Source organism: Hyperolius riggenbachi, chromosome 11 (assembly GCF_040937935.1).
Source record: "Hyperolius riggenbachi isolate aHypRig1 chromosome 11, aHypRig1.pri, whole genome shotgun sequence".
Lineage (NCBI taxonomy): Eukaryota > Metazoa > Chordata > Amphibia > Anura > Hyperoliidae > Hyperolius > Hyperolius riggenbachi.
The window spans coordinates 13,859,822-13,883,015 of record NC_090656.1 but is presented as its reverse complement, the minus strand read 5'-3'; the positions used below and the strand labels follow the sequence as shown (position 1 = coordinate 13,883,015).

The 23,194-nt window shown below is 47.9% G+C and overlaps 1 protein-coding gene across 1 annotated transcript in view; it reads left to right on the top strand.

The window, feature by feature from the left end:
• Positions 1 to 21,063, top strand: part of LOC137538030 (sulfotransferase 2B1-like) — a 37,780-nt gene extending 16,717 nt beyond the window's left edge. Inside the window, exons 2-6 of the mRNA XM_068259966.1 lie at positions 3,335 to 3,543; positions 3,675 to 3,801; positions 7,181 to 7,275; positions 16,987 to 17,167; positions 19,030 to 21,063. Of these exons, the coding sequence (XP_068116067.1) occupies positions 3,335 to 3,543; positions 3,675 to 3,801; positions 7,181 to 7,275; positions 16,987 to 17,167; positions 19,030 to 19,145 (728 nt within the window). The 3' untranslated portion in view covers positions 19,146 to 21,063. The remainder of the gene's footprint in view (positions 1 to 3,334; positions 3,544 to 3,674; positions 3,802 to 7,180; positions 7,276 to 16,986; positions 17,168 to 19,029) is intronic.
• The last annotated feature ends 2,131 nt before the right edge of the window (positions 21,064 to 23,194 follow it).

Here is a 23,194-nt window from a genome sequence, read left to right as displayed (position 1 = left end):
TACAAACATGGGGGGAAAAACAAACAGAATCAGTACAGGTAGTGTCCTGACCCAGATTTAAACTGCAGACCGAGCACTGTAAGGTAAGAATGCTATCCAATATGCCACCCCCCAGACAACTGCACTTATTGGATTTGTTGGGCCACTGTGTAAGCTGCCCTTCAGACCATGAAACGTGCATCAGGCTCTACCACATGTTCTGCTACAATCAAGTGAATATCAGTGCAGTTTCTAGGCTAAAATGCACCCAGGGCGAGGGTGTAAAAATTGCGCCCCCCCCCCCCCCGCAGCAAGGTATGGGTGCCCGCAGTATAGGTTAGCCAGGTCTAGTTGCACTCAGTATAGATTCCCCCAGAATAGGTACCCCAGTATAGGTAGCCAGCTATAGGTCCCCCCAGTATAGGTAGCCAGGCATAGGTGTATAGATTAGCCAGGTAGGTGCCTCCAGTATAGGTAGCCAGTATAGTTGCCCCCAGTATAGGTTAGATAGGCAGGCGTCCCCGGTATAAATTAGATAGATAGTAGGTGCCCCCAGTACAGGTTAGCTAGGTGGGTGCCTCTAATATAGGTAGCCAGAATAGTTGCCTCCAGCATAGGTTAGATAGGTAGATGCCCCCAGTATAGGTTAGTTAGGTAGGTGCCTCCAATATAGGTAGCCAGTATAGTTGTTACCTGTATAGGCTAGCTAGGTAGGTAGGTGCCCCCAATACAGGTTGGATAAGTTAATGCTCCCACTATAGGTTAGATAGGTAGGTGCCCCCCAGTATAGGTTAGATAGGTAGGTGCCCCCCAGGATAGGTTAGATAGGTAGCTGCCCCAATATAGGTTAGGTAGGTGCCCCCAGTATAGGTTAGATAGGTAGCTGTTCACCAGGATAGGTTAGATAGGTAGCTGTTCCCCAGGATAGGTTAGATAGGTAGGTGCCCCCCAGTATAGGTTAGATAGGTAGCTGCCCCCCAGGATAGGTTAGATAGGTAGGTGCCCCCCAGGATAGGTTAGATAGGTAGCTGCCCCAGTATAGGTTAGATAGGTAGCTGCCCCCCCGTATAGGTTAGATAGGTAGCTGCCCCCCAGTATAGGTTAGATAGGTAGCTGCCGCCCAGGATAGGTTAGATAGGTAGCTGCCCCAGTATAGGTTAGGTAGGTGCCCCCCATGATGGAGGGGGGAGCCGCAGCCGCAGGGAGGGCAGTCCGACCTCTCCCTCCCTCTCCCCGGGCCGCCCTCCGTGTGATCTCCCCTCGGACTGCAGAGTAATGCAGCAGGGAAGCGCTATAGAAAACTACTCACCTCCCTGGTTCCGATCGCTGCTCTCTCGCCGCCAGTCTTATCTCTCCATACACGCTGATACACGCTGCTTCCTGTTTAGCCGGAAGCAGCGTGTGTGTGTGTATCAGCGTCTATGGAGAGAGAGAGGAGACTGGCGGCGAGAGAGCAGCGCTTGGAACCAGGGAGGTGAGTAGTTTTCTATAGCGCTTCCCTGCTGCATTACTCTGCAGTCCGAGGGGGGATCGCATGGAGGGCGGCCCGGGGAGAGGTCGGGCTGCCCTCCCCGCGGCTGCGGCTCCCCCCTCCATCATAGCGCCCCCCTCCCGCACGGCCATAGAAACGGCCCTGGTGAATATTTAGTATAACAGTCATGCCCTATTTCAATGTCCTTAAAAAGAACACTATCGATTAACATGGGTTTTTTTTAAATTTTAGATGAGAATAGTTTCGGAAGTGCTGTTAAGTAGGGGTGTATATATTTGCCTGATAGCCTCTTTGCTTACGGTTATCAAATTCCTTTCACACTTCGCTGACTCCAAATCTGATGGACCAGTGAACCATGAGGGGAGGGGGGGATTTCCTCACACTACATCTGTTTACCCTGTGTGTGAGATAAGTCTTACTAGCTTAACTGCAGCTGCCTGTGCCTCTCTGAATGAGCTGTCTGCATGGAGAGCAGAGGAAATGTATCTTGTTTGTAATTGTGTGTGAAACCTGACACCCGAGGCTTTTCACATAACTCTGTAGTCTGTCATGCAAATAACAGTGTAATGCTGAAGCAGGGGTACACACCTTTGCAAATGAATCATCCCAATACAGCTAAATCCTACACACAATGAATTACAGTTTTTGCCTCTGATATTTAACATGAAAAGTAGGAAAATGTTTACACAGCTACTTAGACATTATTTGTACACTGTCATTTTAGAACACTTGGTTATTGATAGTGTTCCTTTAATAATAATAAAAAATCCACTTATTCATGACTATTGGTAATATTCATAGCTGGATCATCTACAAGGCAATTCTAGGCTGTTGCCTAGGGCTTGGAGAGAGTCTAGGGGCCTGGGAGGTGATCATCAGCAGTCGGCAAAAACTGCTATCTTGCCTGGGGCCCCATTTTATCTTGATCCATTTCTGGTAATAGTGATTGTGTTTTTAATTTGTTCTCTTTACAGACCTACACCATATCCATGGATGGTATGTTACCCGTGGTGGGTCAGTGTCTGACATGGCCTACAGGATCTTTCTATTTTTAGAATGCCTGCATTATGTTTTTAGTTTTTGAATTGTATACCAGGAAAATCTCACTAATATTAAAAATGCAAAAGTTTGGATGTTTCTCAATCACACAACAACGGCTGAACGGATTTGAATGAAATTTGGCACACACATAGCACATTACCTGGAATAACATATAGGATACTTTCTATCCCCATAGCCAAAAAGTGGGCGAGAGACAAATGCAAAAATTACTGAGGAAATGTAAACTGCAGCCATTCTTACACTGTTAATGGCAGGCTTCTCAAACGTTGCACAGTTGGTTACTGGGTGACTGGGAATAATCTTCAGAAAAGTGGGTGGAGCCTACAAAAGCCAATCAAAATTCACCTATTGATTTTCAATGGGAATCTTTAATTGCTGCCATTCTTACACTGTTAATGGCACAAGCCCTAAAAACTGGTACAGTTGGTCATTGGGTGACTGGGGTTCAAATTCAGAAAAGGGGGTGGAGCCACAAACAGCCCATCAGATTTGTTTCATTTCAGTGCAAATTATTGATCCCAAAGACCGCAAAGCTCACAAACTTGGCCATTGAGTAATTGTGTGTTAGGGTTAGAAAGTGGGCATGCCCCAGTGTGGTTTCAGGACCTCCATCTGTTGGCCATGCTCTACACACGCTTTTACAGAGGTCGTATAAGTAGAAATCACTGATATCTCTGGCCTTCTAGTGTTCTCAAGCGATATCTCTAGGCATGTATTAGTCACACTGCCCCTCCTACCTGAGTGGGAGGTGCTCTGCTGTACGCACAGAAGCTAATGCCCTGAATTGTGCATTTATCACAGGTACCACCTGGATGCAGGAGATTCTGACCCTCATCTACAGCCAGGGAGACCCCGAAATTGCCACCACTGTCCCCAACTGGGAGCGCACCCCGTGGCTGGAGCACATATATTTCAAGGACCTCTTGAAGGAAGGAGAGGGACCCCGGATCATCACAACCCACCTGCCTAGCGAGGTCTTGGCCCCGGCGCTGCAAGACACAAAGGCCAAAGTAAGCAGTTGAGCAGAGAGCCATTCTCTAATGAAACTGGGCTTATCTTTCCAGTAGAACATTGTGATCTGTTTTTATGCTGTGTCTGAATTGATGCTGCTGGTTGGTAACAGCCCTGTCTGTATCTTCAGGTCATCTACATCGCCAGGAACCCCAAGGATGTGGCCGTCTCCTACTACTACTTCCACAAGATGGCCAAGTTCCTCCCAGAGGTGGGATCCTTCCCAGAATTCCTCCAACTCTTCCTGGAGGGCAAAGGTGAGGCCGGAGCTCTGAACTCCTCTGTGGGAGAGCATGTGATGGTTCAAAAAGAGGGACTGTCCCTCCAAAAAACAGACAGATCAAAGCTATGCCATAACCAGGGCCAGTTCTAGTCTTTTTGCTGCCTTAGGCAAACTTGTGAGGATGCCCAACCCCAATTCCCATCCCCCCCCCCCCCCGCCTCCCGATTTGGAATGATCGCACAGCATCCGACAATTTTCTCTGCTTCATTTAATGTTCTCACATGACATGCTGCAGCTCAACATAATAGCACTCTGACTGGCTGTGAGTCTGTGACAAACAAACTGCTCAGCCTCTCCATGCCTCCTCAGACAGGACAGCAGTGGCACCTCCTCCCTTCTGCTGTGTAAGTCAAGTGAAACACTGCTGCAGTCCTGCCTCCCCCCTCCTCACTCGCTGTCAGACTCCTCACACAGCACAACAAGCTGCTTTTCCCCAATGCTGCTCTCCTGCCTCCCCCCTCCTCACTCACTGTCTGACTCCTCACACAGCACAACAAGCTGCTTTTCCCTAATGATGCTCTCCTGCCTCCTCCCCCTCCTCACTCACTGTCAGACTCCTCACACAGCACAACAAGCTGCTTTTCCCCAATGCTGCTCTCCTGCCTCCCCCCTTCTCACTCACTGTCTGACTCCTCACACAGCACAACAAGCTGCTTTTCCCTAATGATGCTCTCCTGCCTCCTCCCCCTCCTCACTCACTGTCTGACTCCTCACACAGCACAACAAGCTGCTTTTTCCCAATGATGACCTCTTCACCTCACTCTCCTCTTACTTCTCCTACTCTGACTGCATGCTGTTAGTGTAAAAGCACAAACATGCTTCCCCTGTAATGTCTGCGCCTGGTGCAAATGTTTCACCTTGCTTCATGAGAGAACCGGCCCTGGTCATAACATCAGGCTTAAGCTGGCCATATACCAGACAATCGTTGTACAGTCTCACCACTTGCAATAATGTTTTTTCCTAAGCTAACTGATCAATGTATTCTGAATCTGTTGGCCCTATTATAGATGGCCACCAGATTTGATCATCCGATAGATCCCTGCCAGAACAAATCTGATCTGAGCGGGATCTAGTACTGCCACACACTAGGCATATATTTTTAAAGAACAACTGAAGTACGGTAAGAGGGAGGCTGACATATTTATTTCCTTTCAAGTAGTACCAGTTGCCTGGCTGTGATGCTGATCCTCTGATACTTTCAGCCATGGCCCCTGAACAAGCATGCAGCAGATCAGATGTTTCTGACATGATTGTCAGATCTGACAAGATTTGCATGCTTGTTTCTGGTGTGACCAGCCCTGGATTTACATCATATATCACCTATAGGCACAAATTTCTGGGCATGCTAGACTTTGCCCTCCAAGAACCTACAAACCCCAAATGAACTGCATCACAAGTGTTCTGGCTGGCCCAGCTGTCACTTCTCTCCTTTAGTTCCCTTGCCCATCATAGGTAGCTACCGGTGTCCCTTAGTATAGCCAGAGGTACCCTCAGTATTAGATAGCTAGAAGTGCCCCTGACTGAAGAGAGATCTGGTCAGTGGAATGCAGAGAGCAGGGTGAGTAACCTCTTATTTACACTCTGCTCGGGACTCTGCATTGGGAAAGAGGAAAGGAGGCACTAGGAGAGGAGAGTGAACCGCCTTTCCAACATTAGGCGCCTGTAGGCACGTGCCTACAGTGCCTTGTGGTAAATCTGGCCCTGGGTGTGACTCAGACACTACTGCAGCCAAATAGATCAGCAGGGCTGCCAGGCATCTGGTATGATTTAACCATTTCAGCCCTCAGTGTTTTTTCACCTTATGCAAACCAGCAAGGTGGTGTAGTGGATATCACTCTCGACTTGCAGCACTGGGTGCAAGGAGTATGCATGTTCTCCCCGTGTCTGTGTGGGTTTCCTCTGGGCACTCCAGTTTCCCCCCACAACCCAAAAACATACTGATAAATTAATTGGCTTCCCTCTAAATTCTCCCTAGAATACAATACATACACTACACAATAAATACATAGACATATGACTATGGCAGGGATTAAATTGTGAGCCCCTCTGAGGGACAGTTAGGTGACATAAAAATATACTCTGTACAGCGCTGCGTAAGATGTTGGTGCTGTATGCATACTAAATAAAAATAATCAGTGCTTACATATTATACCATCTGAAGAGTTTGGCAGTTCCTTGTTTAAGTTCTGTTTGCTGCACTACCAAGATTTAACCCTTTTTGAAAAGCTGAGAGTCCCGGCTTTCCATTACACCAGGTCCCGTGTCAGTGTAATGCTCTGTTGCCAAGTTAAAGGGTTTTGAAGGAGGGGCGTCCCCTTGCATCTTGGCTGCACAAAGCGTGATTGCAGAAGTACCGGACAAACCCGACATGGATGATCAGCAGCGCCCCCGGGAGGTGGTCTTCTGTCGCAGGGACCTCATTACAGAAGATGAAGGAGCAGACAAGCTATCCACCCTCCTGACCTCTCTCTGTGGGGCTGGAGACTATTAAGAAGAAGGAGCAGCCCAGCTATACACCCTCTTCACCTCTCAAGATGCAGGGGACGCCCCTCCTTCAAACCCTTTAACTTGGCAATGTAGCATTACACTGACACAGGACCTGGTGTAATGGAAAGCCAGGACTTTCAGCTTTTTAGAAAGGGTTAAATCTTGGTAGTGGAGCAAACAGAACTTAAACAAGGAACTGCCAATATCCAGTGGTCCTCAAACTACGGCCCGCGGGCCGAAAACGGCCCACTGAGGCTTTTTCACCAGCCTCGCCCCCCCCCCCCCCCCCCCACACACACACACAAAATGTATTACTTATAGATGCAGTCCGCTGTACCTTTAAATATCAGCGGGCTGCATATAGAATAGCAGTGCTGGCACCACCCATCCGCATAGAAGCCAGTGAGCAGTCATTTGCTTACCTTAGTCATTTAATTAGGCATCAGGTGACACTGCCATCCAGGCAGGTTGTCACCTGGGTATGCTGCACTGTCTGGTGCCCAAAGACATTCTTTGGGCGCTGCATACCTGAATGGCCGCTGCTGGCAGTTCTCCTCCAGGCATTTATTTATTTTTTTTTTCTGTGGGGAGGGAATCAATACCTAGATTCAACTTAAAAATAATTTTATGTATGCTCCAGCCCCCCAGCAGTCTGAGGTATGTTGACCCCGCCCTTGACCAAAAAAAGTTTGGGGACCACTGCTTCAGACCAAATAATCTATTGTAAAGACAGTGTAGACTTTATTACAAGTGGATAATGCTTCAGAAAATAAAAACAATTGTTCATAGCGTATATAACAAAATATTGACTGGTTGATCCTCAAAGTTGTTAGTAACTACTTACTTGTGTTTTGTCATGCCCCCAGTGCATTATGGATCCTGGTTTGATCACGTGAAGGGCTGGCATAGACAGAAGAAGAACCTGGACTTTTTCTACATCACTTATGAAGACCTCCAGAAGGTTAGTGATTGCCCTGGTCACATTTGTGATCTCCATCCGTCATGGCAAGGTGGGGATGAAGGATTGTGAAGTCTTTGGGGCTGAGGTTGGAAAGAGGACCTGACCGGATCTGTTCCTCAGAAACCAGATTCTTGGTCTCCGTTTTCCCCCTGCAGGTTGAACGTAGATGAGATCAGATAGGTCAGCATCAATAATTGCACAAAGGAGAATGAGTCTGATTTACTAAAGGTCTCCTAATTTAGAGATCATTGGATAGAAGTGATCCATCAAATCTGGCCTGGATCTGTTGAATCTTATTCCTGGTACACACCACGCAATTCCCATCAGATAGACGGTTGAATTGATTATTTCCGATCACTTCTATACAAAATCGTTCATAAAAACGATCCAAAGTCAGATCGGACCTGTTGGAAATAATCGATTCGACTGTCTATCTCAGCCTTTCTCAACCTTTTTACCTTGGAGGAACCCTGTAAATAACTTTTGGATCTCAAGGAACCCCTGCAAACAATTTTTTGGTCTCGAGGAACCCCTACATTTATTTTTCAGGAGGCGTGGTCTTTAAATAAGTTAGGCTGCTAATTTCACTACCCCCTATTACACTGCCACTCATTATACTGTCTCCTGACCCCCCAACTTAGTGCTTCTTGTTACAGTACCACCTATTATAGTGTGCTCTATTATACTTCCCCCACGATGGGGGAAAATGCCAAGGAACCCCTGCAGAGTCCTCAAGGAATCCTGGGGTTCCAGGGAACCCTGGTTGAGACAGCCTGGTCTATCTGAATGGAGATTGCATGGTTAGTGGCATTAGATCAAGTAATCTCATAGGTACGATCTATCACACCCGACTACCGCTGGGAGACGGGTTCAGTTCAGCTGAAGATCCCGGTCTCTTCCAGAAAAACCAGGGTTGTTCAACCTGATTCACCAGTCCAGATTGTCGGCACAGTCCTCTGGTCTGCAGGATCAATATACTAGATTGGCATGTCTTTTGGATGCCCTCATAATCGAGGGACATCCTAGACATTTTTGTGTGGTATGTTTCACTGCCTGTTCAAATGTTCTGATGCTACATTTCTTGTAATCTGTACAGCTATTTTAAAAAGTGCTCGATCAGATTTGCGGCAGTAACAGCATTCTATAGAGCAATGACCGACAGGGCCGGATTTGTACTTTTTACCGCCCTAGGCCACTGTCACCAGCCGCCCCCTTCAGTAGGTAACGACATGACCTCTCCCCCTTCCCTCTAGTATATGTAGCTTGATGACCCCCCCAGTATATGTAGCCAGATGACTCCTCCCCTTTCACTCCAGTATAGGTAGCAAGATAACTCCCTTAATCCCTCCTTATCCCACGCCCCCCACCTTTCAGTATAGGTAGCCAGCTTGCCTTCATCATGTAGCAGCCATCTGTGTCACTCATTTCTCTGCTCATCTCCAGTGCAGAAGCTTCCTCTTCAATTCCGTCTCCAATGCTGCCCAAGTCCATAGCCGCCGGCCACAATGCAAACGTGCACAGATAGCACGGTTGCTGCGGCACAGGCGGCTAGCGGCAGAATACAGCGGTCAGGCTCGCCTGATCTCTCTGCATTGCAGCATTTGCAAGGTTGCCAGTGCTGCACCAGTTTAGCCTGCTGCTTTGGTGCCCTTCCTCCTGTGGTGCCCTAGGCCATGGCCTAGGTGGCCTAGGCCTAAATCCGGCCCTGATGACCAACATACCTGACAGACCCACGGCCAGTGTTCCCAACCCCCCATGCTCGTGTGCAGTGTAAAGTCTCCCCTCTCTGCCGACACGACTCTGCCTCCTCCAGCGTCCGCCGTCACTACGAGCACCTGTACCATGTGGCACCAGACGCATATGAGATGTCGCTACACACATCTGGTGCCATGTGGTATAGGTGCTTGTGGTGACATCGAACTCCAGATAACACTAGGGGCTCGATTCACAAAGCGGTGCTAACCCAGTTAGAGACTTTAGGCCTGATAATCATTGCACCATGCTGGTGAAAAGTCAGTTTAGGCGTGCTAAGTTTAGATAAGTTTAGATCGCACGCAAAGTCCCGCACGCAAAGCATCGCCATTAAACTCTATGCGAAGTGCACCAGACTTTGCTAGCGCAAAACTTTTGATCAGCTGTGCACTGCGGTGCTAACCCAGCTGGTGCTTAAACTTATCACGCCTAAACTTATCACGCCTAAACTTATCATGCCTAAACTGAGTTTAGGCATGATAAAGGGCTTTTCACCAGCGTGCTAACTGTTAGCACCGCTTTGTGAATCAGGCCCTAGGTGTCGCACCGGCAAACAGGGCACCTGGGGGACACTTTGATGCTTGGAGGGCGGCTGGCAGGCAGCAGAGTCACTAGGATGATTTTTGATTGGAAATGGGTCTCCAGTGTATAGGCAGGCAACAGATCCCTCTCTGATCAAATTCGATCAGAGAGGCATCTGTCTCATGGTACATCTTCCCATACATGCAGTGATGAATGGGTATCTTTAACGCCTTGACCTTCCAGCAACCCTCACTATGGACTTACGCGGCTCACTTCTGCTAGATCACTTACATATTTTACTGATTTCTAGACCTAAGGCGACCTTTAGTAAAATTGTCTCAGTTATGGAAGGTAGCTCAAATTTTGTGTATTCACAGACTGATGCCTAATACATATACTGCACATTTAACATTTGGTTCTCGTGGTGTAGTCCAGGAGCACTGATGGACCTCAGGGATGGGCCAGGTGGTCCCCAGCCATGAGTTTACCTCCCAGTAAAAAAGGAATTTTTTTTTTTTACCTTAATGTAAAAAGAGGTTAAACGGACCAATGCAGAGCAAAAATGTTGTTCCTAAAAATAAATAAGAATATTAACATCTTAGTACTTTCTGTAAAATAGTTTAGTAGCTATATGTTATTCGGAAATTATTTTACAAGTTGACAGAGGAGTATAGGTGTATCTCAGCATCTCTGACTTGGCTTGCAGCATCTCACGGACCACAAAGCTTTGAGGAACACAAACGTGTAGATGTCTCCATAAGACATGGCAAGGCTCTGGTGCTTGGTAAAATTCCTAGAGCTACAGAGCAAGTTGGCAAGTAAAGTAGGACTGGCAGGACTCAGGAACTCAGAGCCAGCTCCAATTCCTGGAGCTACAGAGCAAGGCAACTAATGAAGTAGGGCAGACAGGACTCTGGACCTTGGAACCAGTTCCTGGAACTCTAGAACAAGGCTACCAATAAGACTGGCCGGACTCAGGAGCTCAGAGCCAGTTCCAATTCCTGGAGCTACTGAGCAAGGCAACTAATGAAGTAGGGCAGACAGGACTCTGGACCTTGGAACCAGTTCCAGGAACTCTAGAACAAGGCTACCAATAAGGCTGGCCGGACTCTGGAGCTCGGAGCCAGTTCCAATTCCTGGAACTACAGGGCAAGGCTACCAGTAAAGTAAGGCTGGCAGGACTCAAGAGCTCGGAGCCAGTTCCTATTCCTGGAGCTACAGAACGAGACTACTGTTAAAGTAGGACTGGCAGGATTCTGGAGCTTGAAACTGCTCTGTGGCTCCAGGCATTGAAAGCAAAACTATCCGTACAGTAGAGCTTGAAGCTGCTTCCAATTCTTGGAGCTCCAGACAAGACTACAAGTAGGACTGGCTGAACTCTGGAGCTCAGAGCTAGTTCCAATTCCTGGAGGTACAGAGCAAGGTTACCAGTAAAGTAATGCTGGCTGGACTCTGGAGTTCAGAGTTCCAATTCCTGGAGCTACAGAACAAGGCTACCAGTAAAGTAGGCCTGGCCGGACTCAGGAGTTCAGAGCCAGCTCCAATTCCTGTATCTCCAGAACGAGACTACTTTTAATGTAGGACTGGCTGGACTCAGGAGCTTGAAACTGCTCTGTAGCTCCAGACATTGGAAGCAAGGCTACCAGTATAGGGCTAGCCGTAGTCTGGAGCTTCCTGGAGCTACAGAGCAAGGCTACCAGTGGTGGTTGGCAGGACTCTGGAGCTACAGAGCAAGGCTACCAGTAAAGTAGGGCTGGCAGAACTCTGGAGCTTGCAGCTACTTCCAATGCCCGAAGTCACAGATTTCAGAGAAGCTCTGGAGCAACAGTGAAGCCAGACAGGAGATTCTGTAGATAGAGCTCAATTTTTGGAGCCTTTCCCGAGTTCTGCCATCTTTTAGCCAAAGTGCCAAAATGAGAATCTAGACACTAAAATTACACAAGAAATAAACCCAAAAGCCGCATAAGATATTCAGTAGTGATGATGCACATTGCAGCCACTGACGCACAGCTGGTTACGGGAATACGGTCTCTGCTATAAGCAGAGCACAGCTGCAGGTGCTGATAGACCTCTCCCACGTGCAGATGTTACAGGCACAATGGATGTTTTATCTCCTTCCTCTGTTTCCATTACAATGTGCGCTCATGCCTTCGCACTGACATCAGGAGTCAGGACAGGACTGTACAAAGGGAGATAGTCAGTCTTGGCAGTGCTGCTGCTCTACTGGAGATTAGAAGTTATAACGTATACAGTATGTGTGAAATCTGCCTAATTTGATCTCTGCTCAGTAAGAGTTCTAATAAATCAGTGAATTTTACATCCTTCTCCACACCCCCTTGTTTGAAACATCTGCTGCTGTGCTCCACCCTACACTGCAGTGCATCACAGCAGTTATCACGCCCGCCTCTGCAGCTCGCAGAGATTTTCACACAAACAGCACTAGTTCACGTGATAAGCGAAGGTTTCCGCGTGATCACGTGCGCGTTTCAAAACCTTCGCTTATCACGTGAACTAACCATTATTTACCATAAGGCCCTACAGGCACCTGGTGATGGAAAAGCGAGCAGGTAAATACTGTGCTTCCCCGAATTTAAGACCTCCCCTGAAAATAAGCCCTAGCACATATTTTGAAGGAAAAATTAATATAAAACCATGTCTTCTATTTGGGGAAACACAGGTACTGTATATCTACACAGTGCTCTGCTGCTAGTCACATGACGCGCTGTGTAGTCACAGCGGAAGAAGAGGAAGCCTCTACCGCCGGGCGCCGGCTACTACTGAAAATTAGGTATGCATTGCTGAGTGAAAACGGATCCGATCAATAATTGATCAGATCCGTTTTCACTATGTGAACCGGGCCACGGACTGAGCCATCCGGATCCGGTGAAGCAGAGACCAGATCCGCTCACCGGATCCTTTTGGCTCAGAATGCTAATGTGAACCGGACCTAAGAGAAGAAATAGCATAGTCCTATTACAGGTCACCAAAGGGGCTCAGTAAGGGAGACCAGTGCAGAGGAAGATGAATCGGAACACTGAGGACTTATGTTTATGTTTTGGGAGGGACGTCCAGATTTTGCCATGGGGGGCCCACTGAAGTCTGGTTACACCCTGAACAATAATATTACATCTCTCTGGAAAGTGATGGCATCTCAGAGAGGTCTTGTAACTTTTACAGTAAAAAGCAAAGATCAGATCCGTTATGCGATGTTTGCTGGGAAGCATTTTACACGCAACAGATGCTGCGCTCTGCTCCGAAGGCCTGTACAGATTTGTAGATTCTCTGTATACAAGCCTCCTGTATATTATATACAATCAATGCGTGCAGTGAAAAATGCCGTGGGATAAATAAGGGCGCACGGAGACGCCGATAAAGTTATTAAAAACGCTATTTACCGTTTTAATCAAAGTGCGCTGCAGCTTACCCCTCCTGCTTCTATTGAAGCCCTGCCATAGGACATCGGCAGACTATTCAGGATGATCGGCTCAGCAAGTGCCTGCAGCCGTGATGATTGCAGAGGCTGGGCTGTGCGCTGATAGCCCCATAGTTCCGGAGCTGTTACCGTTCCTCTGCCTGACCAAAAAGCATGGTGCACAGTGCAAGCTGGTCAGGCAGAGGAGCGGTAACAGCTCCGGAACTATGGGGCTATCAGCGCACAGTCCTGCCTCCGCAATCATCGCGGCTGCAGGCACTTGCCTGAGCCGATCATCCTGAATAGTCTGCCGGTGTCCTATGGCGGGGCTTCAATAGAAGCAGGAGGGGTAAGCTGCAGCGCAGTTTGATTAAAACGGTAAATAGCGTTTTAAACAACCTGCGCCAATTTTTAACAGTTAAAACGCTAAATAGCGCTTTATAATGTAACTGAATGTGGTGCCATTATTGTACCGGCTGTGCTGTGCGCCATTATTATCTGCTCCAACAATCAATATAACATCTTCCGCAGGGCTGTACAGAGTACATAGACTTGTCACAACCTGTCCCTCAGAGGGGCTCACAATCTAATCCCTACCATGGCTCGAATCACTAAATCGTGATAACGCTTCTCACGGCTGTGATAAACGCTTTTGCGCACAATTTCATATGCGCAAAGGTTTGCGCGCGATAACTAATGACTTCCCGCGCAAAGGCGGGATATCACGTGATGAACATCAGTATCACGTGATAGCACTGCAGATCACGCAAACGGAATGCAGATCACGCGTTATAACTGAAAACCGCACATCATGCGAACCGCTTGAAACTTTGCGCACGATCAGCGTAGAACAAACCCCCCCCCCCCCCAAAAAAAAAACACTTTTAAACACACACTAAATAGTCCAATTGAAAACAGCAGGAAACTAAATTACACACTAAAGAATATCGTGCACAATGATTTACGCCGTATTGAATTAATTCGCATGTTTCACGGCACCATTGCTGATTTCAGTACTAAACTCTATCTGCTAATCACGTGAAGCGCAACACCGTACGCGCAATAAAAATTCACACGATCGCTAAACTTTAGACATGCGCACAATGGTTTGCGCGTGCGAAAAGCTTTAACACGTGATAACTCAGTTATCACGCTTTTGTGAATGGAGCCCCCATATGTCTATTGTAGTCTTAGGCCAATTTCGGGGAAAAGCCAACTACATATCTAGTGGGCCAATCAAAGTGCGGGGATCACATCCTTTAAGCACCATACACACGCTCAACAGCGGAAGTGACTGGACCTGGAGGGGCTCAGGGCGGGACGAATGGAGCGCTCGTTATTGGCAAATAGCCGGTGTAAAGTTACTAGCTCTCGCTATGCTGGACTACAGCAGCCTAGAGTGCGCTCCTGTCACTGAGGGTAATTACACGTGCTATGCTGCCACTAGCACGCATAGCAAGCAGTCTCTTACATTTATGGCACGCTGATTAAATAGCGTGAGTAACAGGAGGTTACTTGTGTTATTTTTTTATATTGAATCAACCCCAATTTATCTCTCCTCAAATGCTAAACTCACAATTTATCTCCCCTTACTTGACCTAAGTAACGATTCAATTTTTTCTTAGGGTTGATGCAGAAAATCCTGTCAATATTACCCTTATTATCGGCACTGTGTACTGCAAGATAACTATAAAGGCAACCTGCGGTATTCGAATAGCACGACCATTGCTACGGTAACATGCACTACTCATTAGTAAGGCTGCATTACCATAGCAATGGTTGCGCTAGTCGAGTACCACGGGTAGAACTAATAGCGTACACGGTCCCGATAGTAAGGGTAATAGTGCCGTGTAATGTCTGTGCATTGGCAATATTACCGCAATTTCCTGCACCAAACCCCTTATCTATTTATCTCATGAATTATCTCTCCTTATCTGTTTATCTCATGCATTAGCTCTCTTTACAGTAACGGCCATGCCCATTGGGATCCACGGCTGTTTGGCAGTTTGGCTCCAGTTCTGCCATGTAGCCACGGCCTGAATTACTAGCCATCTCTAGAGATGTCGCGAACATAGAATTTTCCACTTGTGAACAGCGAATGTGAACTTCCCCAAAAGTTCGCGAACATACAAACCCGCCGAACCGCCATAGACTTCAATGGGCAGGCGTATTTTAAAACCTACAAAGTTTCTGGCCACAAAAGTGCCATGAGGGCGATTCATGCTAAAAGTCCCACCAAAAATTACGGAGTTGACAGAAAGTCGGGTTTTAATCCCTAAAGGGCAGAAATCGCATTACATTCCTACAAATAATGCACTGGAGTGGTACTGTGCATGCAACTTAATGTAGCAACAGCAGTAGTGTGCACACAGCTGTGGGTGTCAGTGGGCTGTGGAGTGTCACACACCAAAAAAAAAAAACACAGGTGACCGATGTGCTGGCCCTCAAAAGAGCTGTTTGGGGTGCTTTCACAGCAAGTGAGGAACAAGAACACAGGCCTAGCTAATGCTTTCCCTACCTATCTGCAGCCTGCAGAGAATAAATCCAATATGGCCACTGCAACTGCTTTTTAATAGGGGGATGGGGGGTCCAGGAGGGGGTGCTAGCTGATTGGTTGCCATGTGTCTGCTGACTGGGAGGTAAGGGGTCAAAGTTTGGCTCCATGAGGATGTATAGGGGGCAGGTCAAACACCATATGTTCACAGTTCACCGAGAGCGCTAAATGCGGAACTTCGCCAGGGACTGTCCGCCAGCGAACTATCCAGACCATCTCTACCCATGCCATGCAGAGATAGCGATTCGGCTGCGTGTGGCATAAATCTGCCGCATGACGTCCAGATTTGCATGTTACAGATGGGCAAAGATTCCCCGTGCAGCTCACATGTCGGGAAACGCTGCAAATCTGTATATAATGGAAACTTCTCCTTTAAAGTGAACCTGAGATAACGACAAAGGGGAAAAAATGATACATACCCAGGGCTTCAGCCTTCTTCAGGCTAATTGTCCATCGCTGTCCTCTGCTGCCCCGACATCTCTGCAAGTCAGGGCATACTGCGCATGCGCGGCCCAGCTGTGCGCACTACATTATACTTCCGTCACCAGGAGCGAGCAGCTGTGCCAACTGGCCCCGACTTGCGGAGATACCGGGGCTTCTACCGCAGGATCTAGGCAGCGGAGGACGGCGAGGGTTGATTAGCCTGAAGAGGGCTGGTGGAAGCCCTAGGTATGTATCATTTTTCAGGTTCCCTTTAAGGTAAAAAATAAGTAAGGTTTGTAAATCAACCCCATGGTGAGGAAGCCAGTAGGAAGGTCATCCATCCACTATTGTTGTATAGATTCTTTCAAGGAAATTCTTTTGTAAAGAATAAAGAAAATACTGAGACTCCCCCCATGAGGAGATAGACTAGTCCAAAACCTCTCAGATTTTAACTACTTAACTGTAAGTCACAGCAACCTAGGACAATTCACTGCACATTTTATTCTGGGAGATATGAGCAGGGCGAGGCTGTAAAAATTGTGCCAGCCCCCCCCCCCCCCCCCCTCCCCCATGGACTTGCAAAATCAGTCACACAGCCACAGGTCACAAGTAGCAGGGACCAGGAAAACACACAGGCGAAGAGAGCCCGGAAAGCCGACTCCTCCACGGGTGCCACACACTGACAGCCTGCAGTACCGCTACAGGACATCAGGTGTCATCACACGGTGGTGACAGCCTGCAGTACTGCTACAGGACATCAGGTGTCATCACGCGGTGGTGACGTGATGATGACTTGTCGTCTGACGCAGGCAGCCTGGGAGGAGTCAAGGAAGGTGATTGCGCCGGTAATCTTTTGTTTTTCCATTTGGCTGCACCACGCGTCACCAGCTCCCTTGCGGTTATGTCCTTCTGCCTGCCCCCCCTTCCTCTACTTGACGGTCTGCGCCCTGCCCGCACTGCCCAAGAAACGTCCCTAGACATGAGCATTGCATATGCACGTTGACCACTTCTGTCTTCATTGCTTTCAGCCAGTCTTCTTCCTCCTTAGGATTTGCGGAGGTCCATAAAGAAGGTGTGTGGCTTCCTAGGCTGCCCGATGTACACAGAGGAGGTGGACAAGGTGGAGCAGCATTGCCGGTTCTCCGTCATGAGTCAGAACGCGATGGTGAACTATACGCTGATCCCCCGCGAGATCCTCAACCACGACCAGAGCAAATTCATGCGGAAAGGTGAGCGGCCATGACTCAGCGCTTCCTGCTGAGTCTGATTGCTTTGGTTCCCAGCTTGCAGTAAATTTGTATGCAAGCTAGAATGATTAACATCTCATTGACTGCCTCTAAGCAGGGATTAATATTATTATTGATTTTCTATAGCGCTAGCATCTTCCGTGGCACAGTACAACAGCATACAGGGTATAACAATACAAAATATACAATACAACAGTTAAAGGGGCACTATGGTGAAACAATTGTTAAATTGAAAATATGTGCAAACATAAACAAATAAGTATTACTTTTCTTCCAGAGTAAAATGAGCCATAAATTACTTTTCTCCTATGTTGCTGTCACTTAAAGTAGGTAGTAGAAATCTGACAGAACCGACTAGCCAATCTCCTCATGGGGGATTCTCAGCAAGGCTTTTATTCTTTATGAACATATTCTTTAAAAAGGATTTAAACCATGATGCTGGCCAGCTTCCCTGCTCGCTACACAGTTTTTCGCCAGTGGGACAGAGCAACTGCCATTCACTAAGTGCTTTTGAAGATAAATAAATCCCTGAGAATCCCCCATGAAGAGATGGACTAGTCCAAAACCTGTCGCTTCTGTCAGATTTCTACTACCTACTGTAAGTGACAGCAACATAGGAGAAAAGTAATTTATGGCTCATTTTACTCTAGAAAAAACGTACTTATTTGTATATGTTTGCACGTATTTTAAATTTTCAAATTGTTCACCATAGTGCCCCTTTAATACAATACAAGAGTGGATAACAGCTGATGCAGTGAACAAATTATCTACATATTTTTACACAGGGGTGGGGAAGGTATGTACTGTACACCTATTACACAGCATTGTGAGACAAATGGGGAAGAGAGCCCTGGCCAAAAGGCCTTACAGTCTAAAGGTTTAAGGGAGATGACAGTAGGTAAAGGGAAGCTTTGTGTGGGGTGGTAGAAATGGTGGTCAGTGGCTGAAGTGTCCTGGATAGGAGAGTATGCTTGCCTGAAGAGGTGAGCTTTCAGATGCCTGGAAAGAGTAAGTGTGGGGGAGTGGCGGATGTGTTGAGGGGGAGTGGCTGGATAGTGTACTGGTTAAAAGCTCTGCATTTTAAGTGGGAGACCAGGGCTGGCTGGGGGTCAGTACCTATTCAGTAAGGAGTCCTTGGGCAATACTTCTTAACACTGCAGAGTGGCCCGTTGAGCGCGCCCTTGGTGCAGCTCTTGAGTGCTTTGCAGAGCCGGTTCCAGCTACAATGGGGCCCTGGGGTAAAGGTAACTTGGGGGGCCCCCTGACACCACCTTCCAACAAAAAAAAAAATACCCCCAAGGCCCCTGCGCCTGAGCTGCCAGGCCTGATCAAATTCTCCCCTCCTCAATTTTGGAGCAATTTTGTGTAACAGATTACAAATATTGTTACAGTAAAGCAGTTACTGAACACCTTCTGTCACAAAAACACCTGGAAAAACGCTCTGATCTGGCATTTTTCAGAGCGGTTTTCCACTTTCCTGTACTTTAACATTGAGGCAGAAATGCCTCAGAAATCTAAAAAATGCTGCAGCCCCCGAGTTTGTGTTTGTGGAAAAAACTAACCACTCTGGCGTGCACCATCCCATTCACTTTCATTAGCCAAGCGGTTTTCCCCCTGCAAGCATTTTAAAAAACGCTCCAGAACCGCTTCGGTGTGTACCAAACCAGAGTAAGGATTTTAAATTGTATTCTTTATGTAACTGGCAGGCAGTGAAGGGAGTGACAGATGGGGATTAGGTGGGCGGAGAGGTGGATGAGTCGTGCAGCAGAGTTCATGATGGGCTGTAGCGGGACTAGACTGTTAGTTTGCCACGTTTTCACGATCTGCTGTCTTGTTTGTGGCAGGTATAGTCGGTGACTGGAAGGAACACATGAACCACGAACAGAGCGAGGCCTTCGATGAGATCTTCCGGGAGAAGATGTCAGACTGTGATCTGAAGTTTGTCTGGAGTTTAGACTAAACAAAGGAATGATCTGCAGATCATATTAATACCAGAGACCAGCAATAACTGAAGAAACCACGGACTTCGGTATCATGCATCTGAATCTCACAGACCACTGTTTACCTTCTACTATGTGAGACTCAAGGCTGTGACAGGTTCTCTTTAGACTCCATCGGAGAGGTGAATAATCATGAAAGAGAAACAAAATTTACTAAGGATTGAGAATATATGTGATCAGCAAACCTGGCCTTGTTTTCAAAAGGCTGTTAAGGGACAGTTGAAGTTAGAGGGCTATGGAGGCTGCCATAATTATTTCCTTTTCAACAATACCAGTTGCCAGGCAGCCCTGCTGATTTATTTGGCTGCAGAAGTGTCTGAATCACACACCTTAAACAAGCATTCGGCTACTCCAGTCAAAAACACCTGATCGAGGATGAAGAGCCTGACAGCCTTTTCGCGCTATGCGCTTCTACGGAGGCAGCCTTCGTAGAAGCGCATAGTGCGAAACGGCTGTAAGGCTCTTTATCCTCTACACTCACCGCACCTCATCCACGTCCACTCTGGGTATGCGCCACTTTTGCTACATATGCACGTTTTTATTATGTTCATTACGATGGATTTATGAATAAAGTGAATGACAGCAGTGCCTGCGCTTTTCTCCGCCTTCCTGCATTATATGCATTGCACACAAGTCCATCGACGTTTGGTCACCTTATAGAAGAAATGCTGGAACCTGTTTGTCTCACCCCATCCTGAGTGGCAGGTGTGGGGAGGCAGGAGCAGTATGTGATCGTGGTTGCCATGTCTCTGTACTGCACCAGGCAACAATGGCTCCATCAATATTCAATAAGATTTCTGCTGATTATTATCATTATTGACTTATAAAGTGCCAACGTATTCCCAGGGCCGGTTGTAGACCTTTTGCCACTTGGAGCAATAAATTGTGCGATGCGTGTGTGCAAAGCCAGACCGGAGAGGAGATGCATTGGAATGTGCATTGTAGGCATTGGTACTATGCTTGCCTCCCTCTGTTTCCTCCAAGATAGCCTCTCCTCCCCGCTGGCCTGCAGCATCTGATCCCCAGGATGCCAGGTATGAGGATATATTGGGGTGAGGATGATATGTACGGTAATATGCAGAATATAGCCGCCGTATGGTATCGCACAGAAGCGTATTTTCCATTGTTCAGACTGTATCATATGTGATGTATGCTACAGCTATTCTGGCTTTGGGGAAAGCTGTGTTTACTGTATGACAATAGGAAGTGCTTTTGAGTTTCTGAATGCAGTTCCTCTGAGAGTGGGTCACTGCTAATTGGGTTGTCTGCATAGATTTTTTAACTCTTTGACATGTAGACACCCAATTGTCCCAAAAGACAGTCGGATCGGACTAATTGAATCTGCCAACTTCATAGGCTATCAGGAAACTCGGTACTTTACATATGACAGCCTGATGCAATGTTGAAAAGCCTCACTTCACAATCTTTTGATGTATAGACTTTTACCTGGGGAAATTGGATGTTAAGGAAGTCTTTTGTTGGATGTGTGTGAAAATGCACTCTTACATGGAAGTTAGATCTCTGGAAATTGAATTATGTCTGAGATTTAATTAAACTAGTTCCCCTGTCCAAACGGGCTTGCAGCCTCAAGGCAAATATTCCAGCATAAAGGCAGGGGGCAGATACCTAAAATAAGTCCACTCCTGACGGTAGCTGCAGCTGGACTCCCAGCCCAAGCTAAGTTGGCTCCTGGTCCAACCAGAACTGTGTCCATCCACAAAACCCAAGTCCAAGGTTCTTCTATCTTGATCCCTGTTTTTATTTGGTAAGCAAATCGCTTGTGTGTATCTTGTAACTTTTTTACTTTGTAACTTTTTTACTTTGTTTTTTGTACATCTTTTGTATATATTATTTTCTGCATTGTTCCATTTTTTTTTCCCAGGAATATTAAATCGTTATTTAATAAGCTTGACTTCTGCTGTACTAACCTAACACTCATAGCCTAGAAGAGACTGAAGTGTAACTGTGTATAAGTCCATGCCGCATTGTACGTTTGAGCAACGCTACCGTATGAGATTGCATTGTGTGTATGGGGCACTTTTGCGCTCGACAGCAGAGTGGCTAACCGTATCGTTCGGAACGACTGTTAGTGGTTTTGCTGCACGACGGTGTAACTTGCATTACAAGTCAGTGCCTGATTGTGCTGTGTTACTGTACAATTGTACTGTGTGTGGGTGTGCGTGGCGTTCCCGTATTCGGCCTAAAGCGCAAAGCTGACCCGAATACGAAAACGTGCATTGCGTGAGCACTCGACAGCAGAGTGGACATTTCTAGCAACAGCTAGTGGTGGCAGTGAGAAGTGTTTGAGGGGTCACAGCCTTGTTTTTAGCTTGAATAAGGCTGCACCCCGCTTGATCTGGTCAAACCCGCAGTCGGGAACCGTATACGCAGGCGTGCCGCGGGCCGGTTCCTGACACCAGGTATGTGCTGCACCTCCTCCCATAGCATCTCCTCCCTGCTGGCCCGCAGCGTCTGATCCCCAGGATGCCGGGTATGTGCTGCACCTCCTCCCATAGCATCTCCTCCCTGCTGGCCCGCAGCATCTGCTCCCCAGGATGAGGGTATGTGCTGCACCTCCTCCCATAGCATCTCCTCCCTGCTGGCCCGCAGCATCTGCTCCCCAGGATGAGGGTATGTGCTGCACCTCCTCCCATAGCATCTCCTCCCTGCTGGCCCGCAGCATCTGATCCCCAGGATGCCGGGTATGTGCTGCACCTCCTCCCATAGCATATCCTCCCTGCTGGCCCACAGCATCTGATCCCCAGGATGCCGGGTATGTGCTGCACCTCCTCCCATAGCATCTCCTCCCTGCTGGCCCGCAGCATCTGATCCCCAGGATGCCGGGTATGTGCTGCACCTCCTCCCATAGCATCTCCTCCCTGCTGGCCTGCAGCATCTGATCCCCAGGATGCTGGGTATGTGCTGCACCTCCTCCCATAGCATCTCCTCCCTTCTGACCCGCAGCATCTGATCCCCAGGATGCCGGGTGTGTGCTGCACCTCCTCACATAGCATCTCCTCCCTGCTGGCCCGCAGCATCTGACCCCCAGGATGCCGGGTATGTGCTGCACCTCCTCCCATAGCATCTCCTCACTGTTGGCCGGCAGCATCTGATCCCCAGGATGCCGGGTATGTGCTGCACCTTCTCCCATAGCATCTCCTTCCTGCTGGCCCGCAGCATCTGATCCCCAGGATGCCGGGTATGTGCTGCACCTCCTCCCATAGCATCTTCTCCCTGCTGGCCCGCAGCATCTGCTCCCCAGGATGAGGGTATGTGCTGCACCTCCTCCCATAGCATCTTCTCCCTGCTGGCCCGCAGCATCTGCTCCCCAGGATGAGGGTATGTGCTGCACCTACTCCCATAGCATCTCCTCCCTGCTGGTCCGCAGCATCTGATCCCCAGGATGCCGGGTATGTGCTGCATCTCCTCCCATAGCATCTCCTCCCTGCTGGCCCGCAGCATCTGAACCCCAGGATGCCAGGTATGTGCTGCATCTCCTCCCATAGCATCTCCTCCCTGCTGGCCCGCAGCATCTGAACCCCAGGATACCAGGTATGTGCTGCAACTCCTCCCTGCTGGACCGCAGCATCTGATCCCCAGGATGCCGGGTATGTGTTGCACCTCCTCCCTGCTGGCCCGCAGCATCTGATCCCCAGGATGCCGGGTATGTGCTTTTCTCAAGGAAATAGCAGAACTTGTATCTTGCATAACACTGAAACACCCTAGGTGGATAATTCTTGGAGACTTTAACGCACGGGTCGATACACACTCTTCCCAATTTGGAACTAAGCTACTTCTCTCCATGAATGAACTGGGCTTCTCTCAAGCCGTCAACCTCTCTACCCACAAAAAAGGACACACTTTGGACCTCATTTTCCATTCAGAACTCCTAATATCCAATGTGGAAATTGATCCAGTAGTTTGGTCAGACCACCACACTGTCCACTTCTCCTTTACAGCACCGGCTACAAAACACCAAGTGAAAGAACTAATAAAATATCGTTCCTTG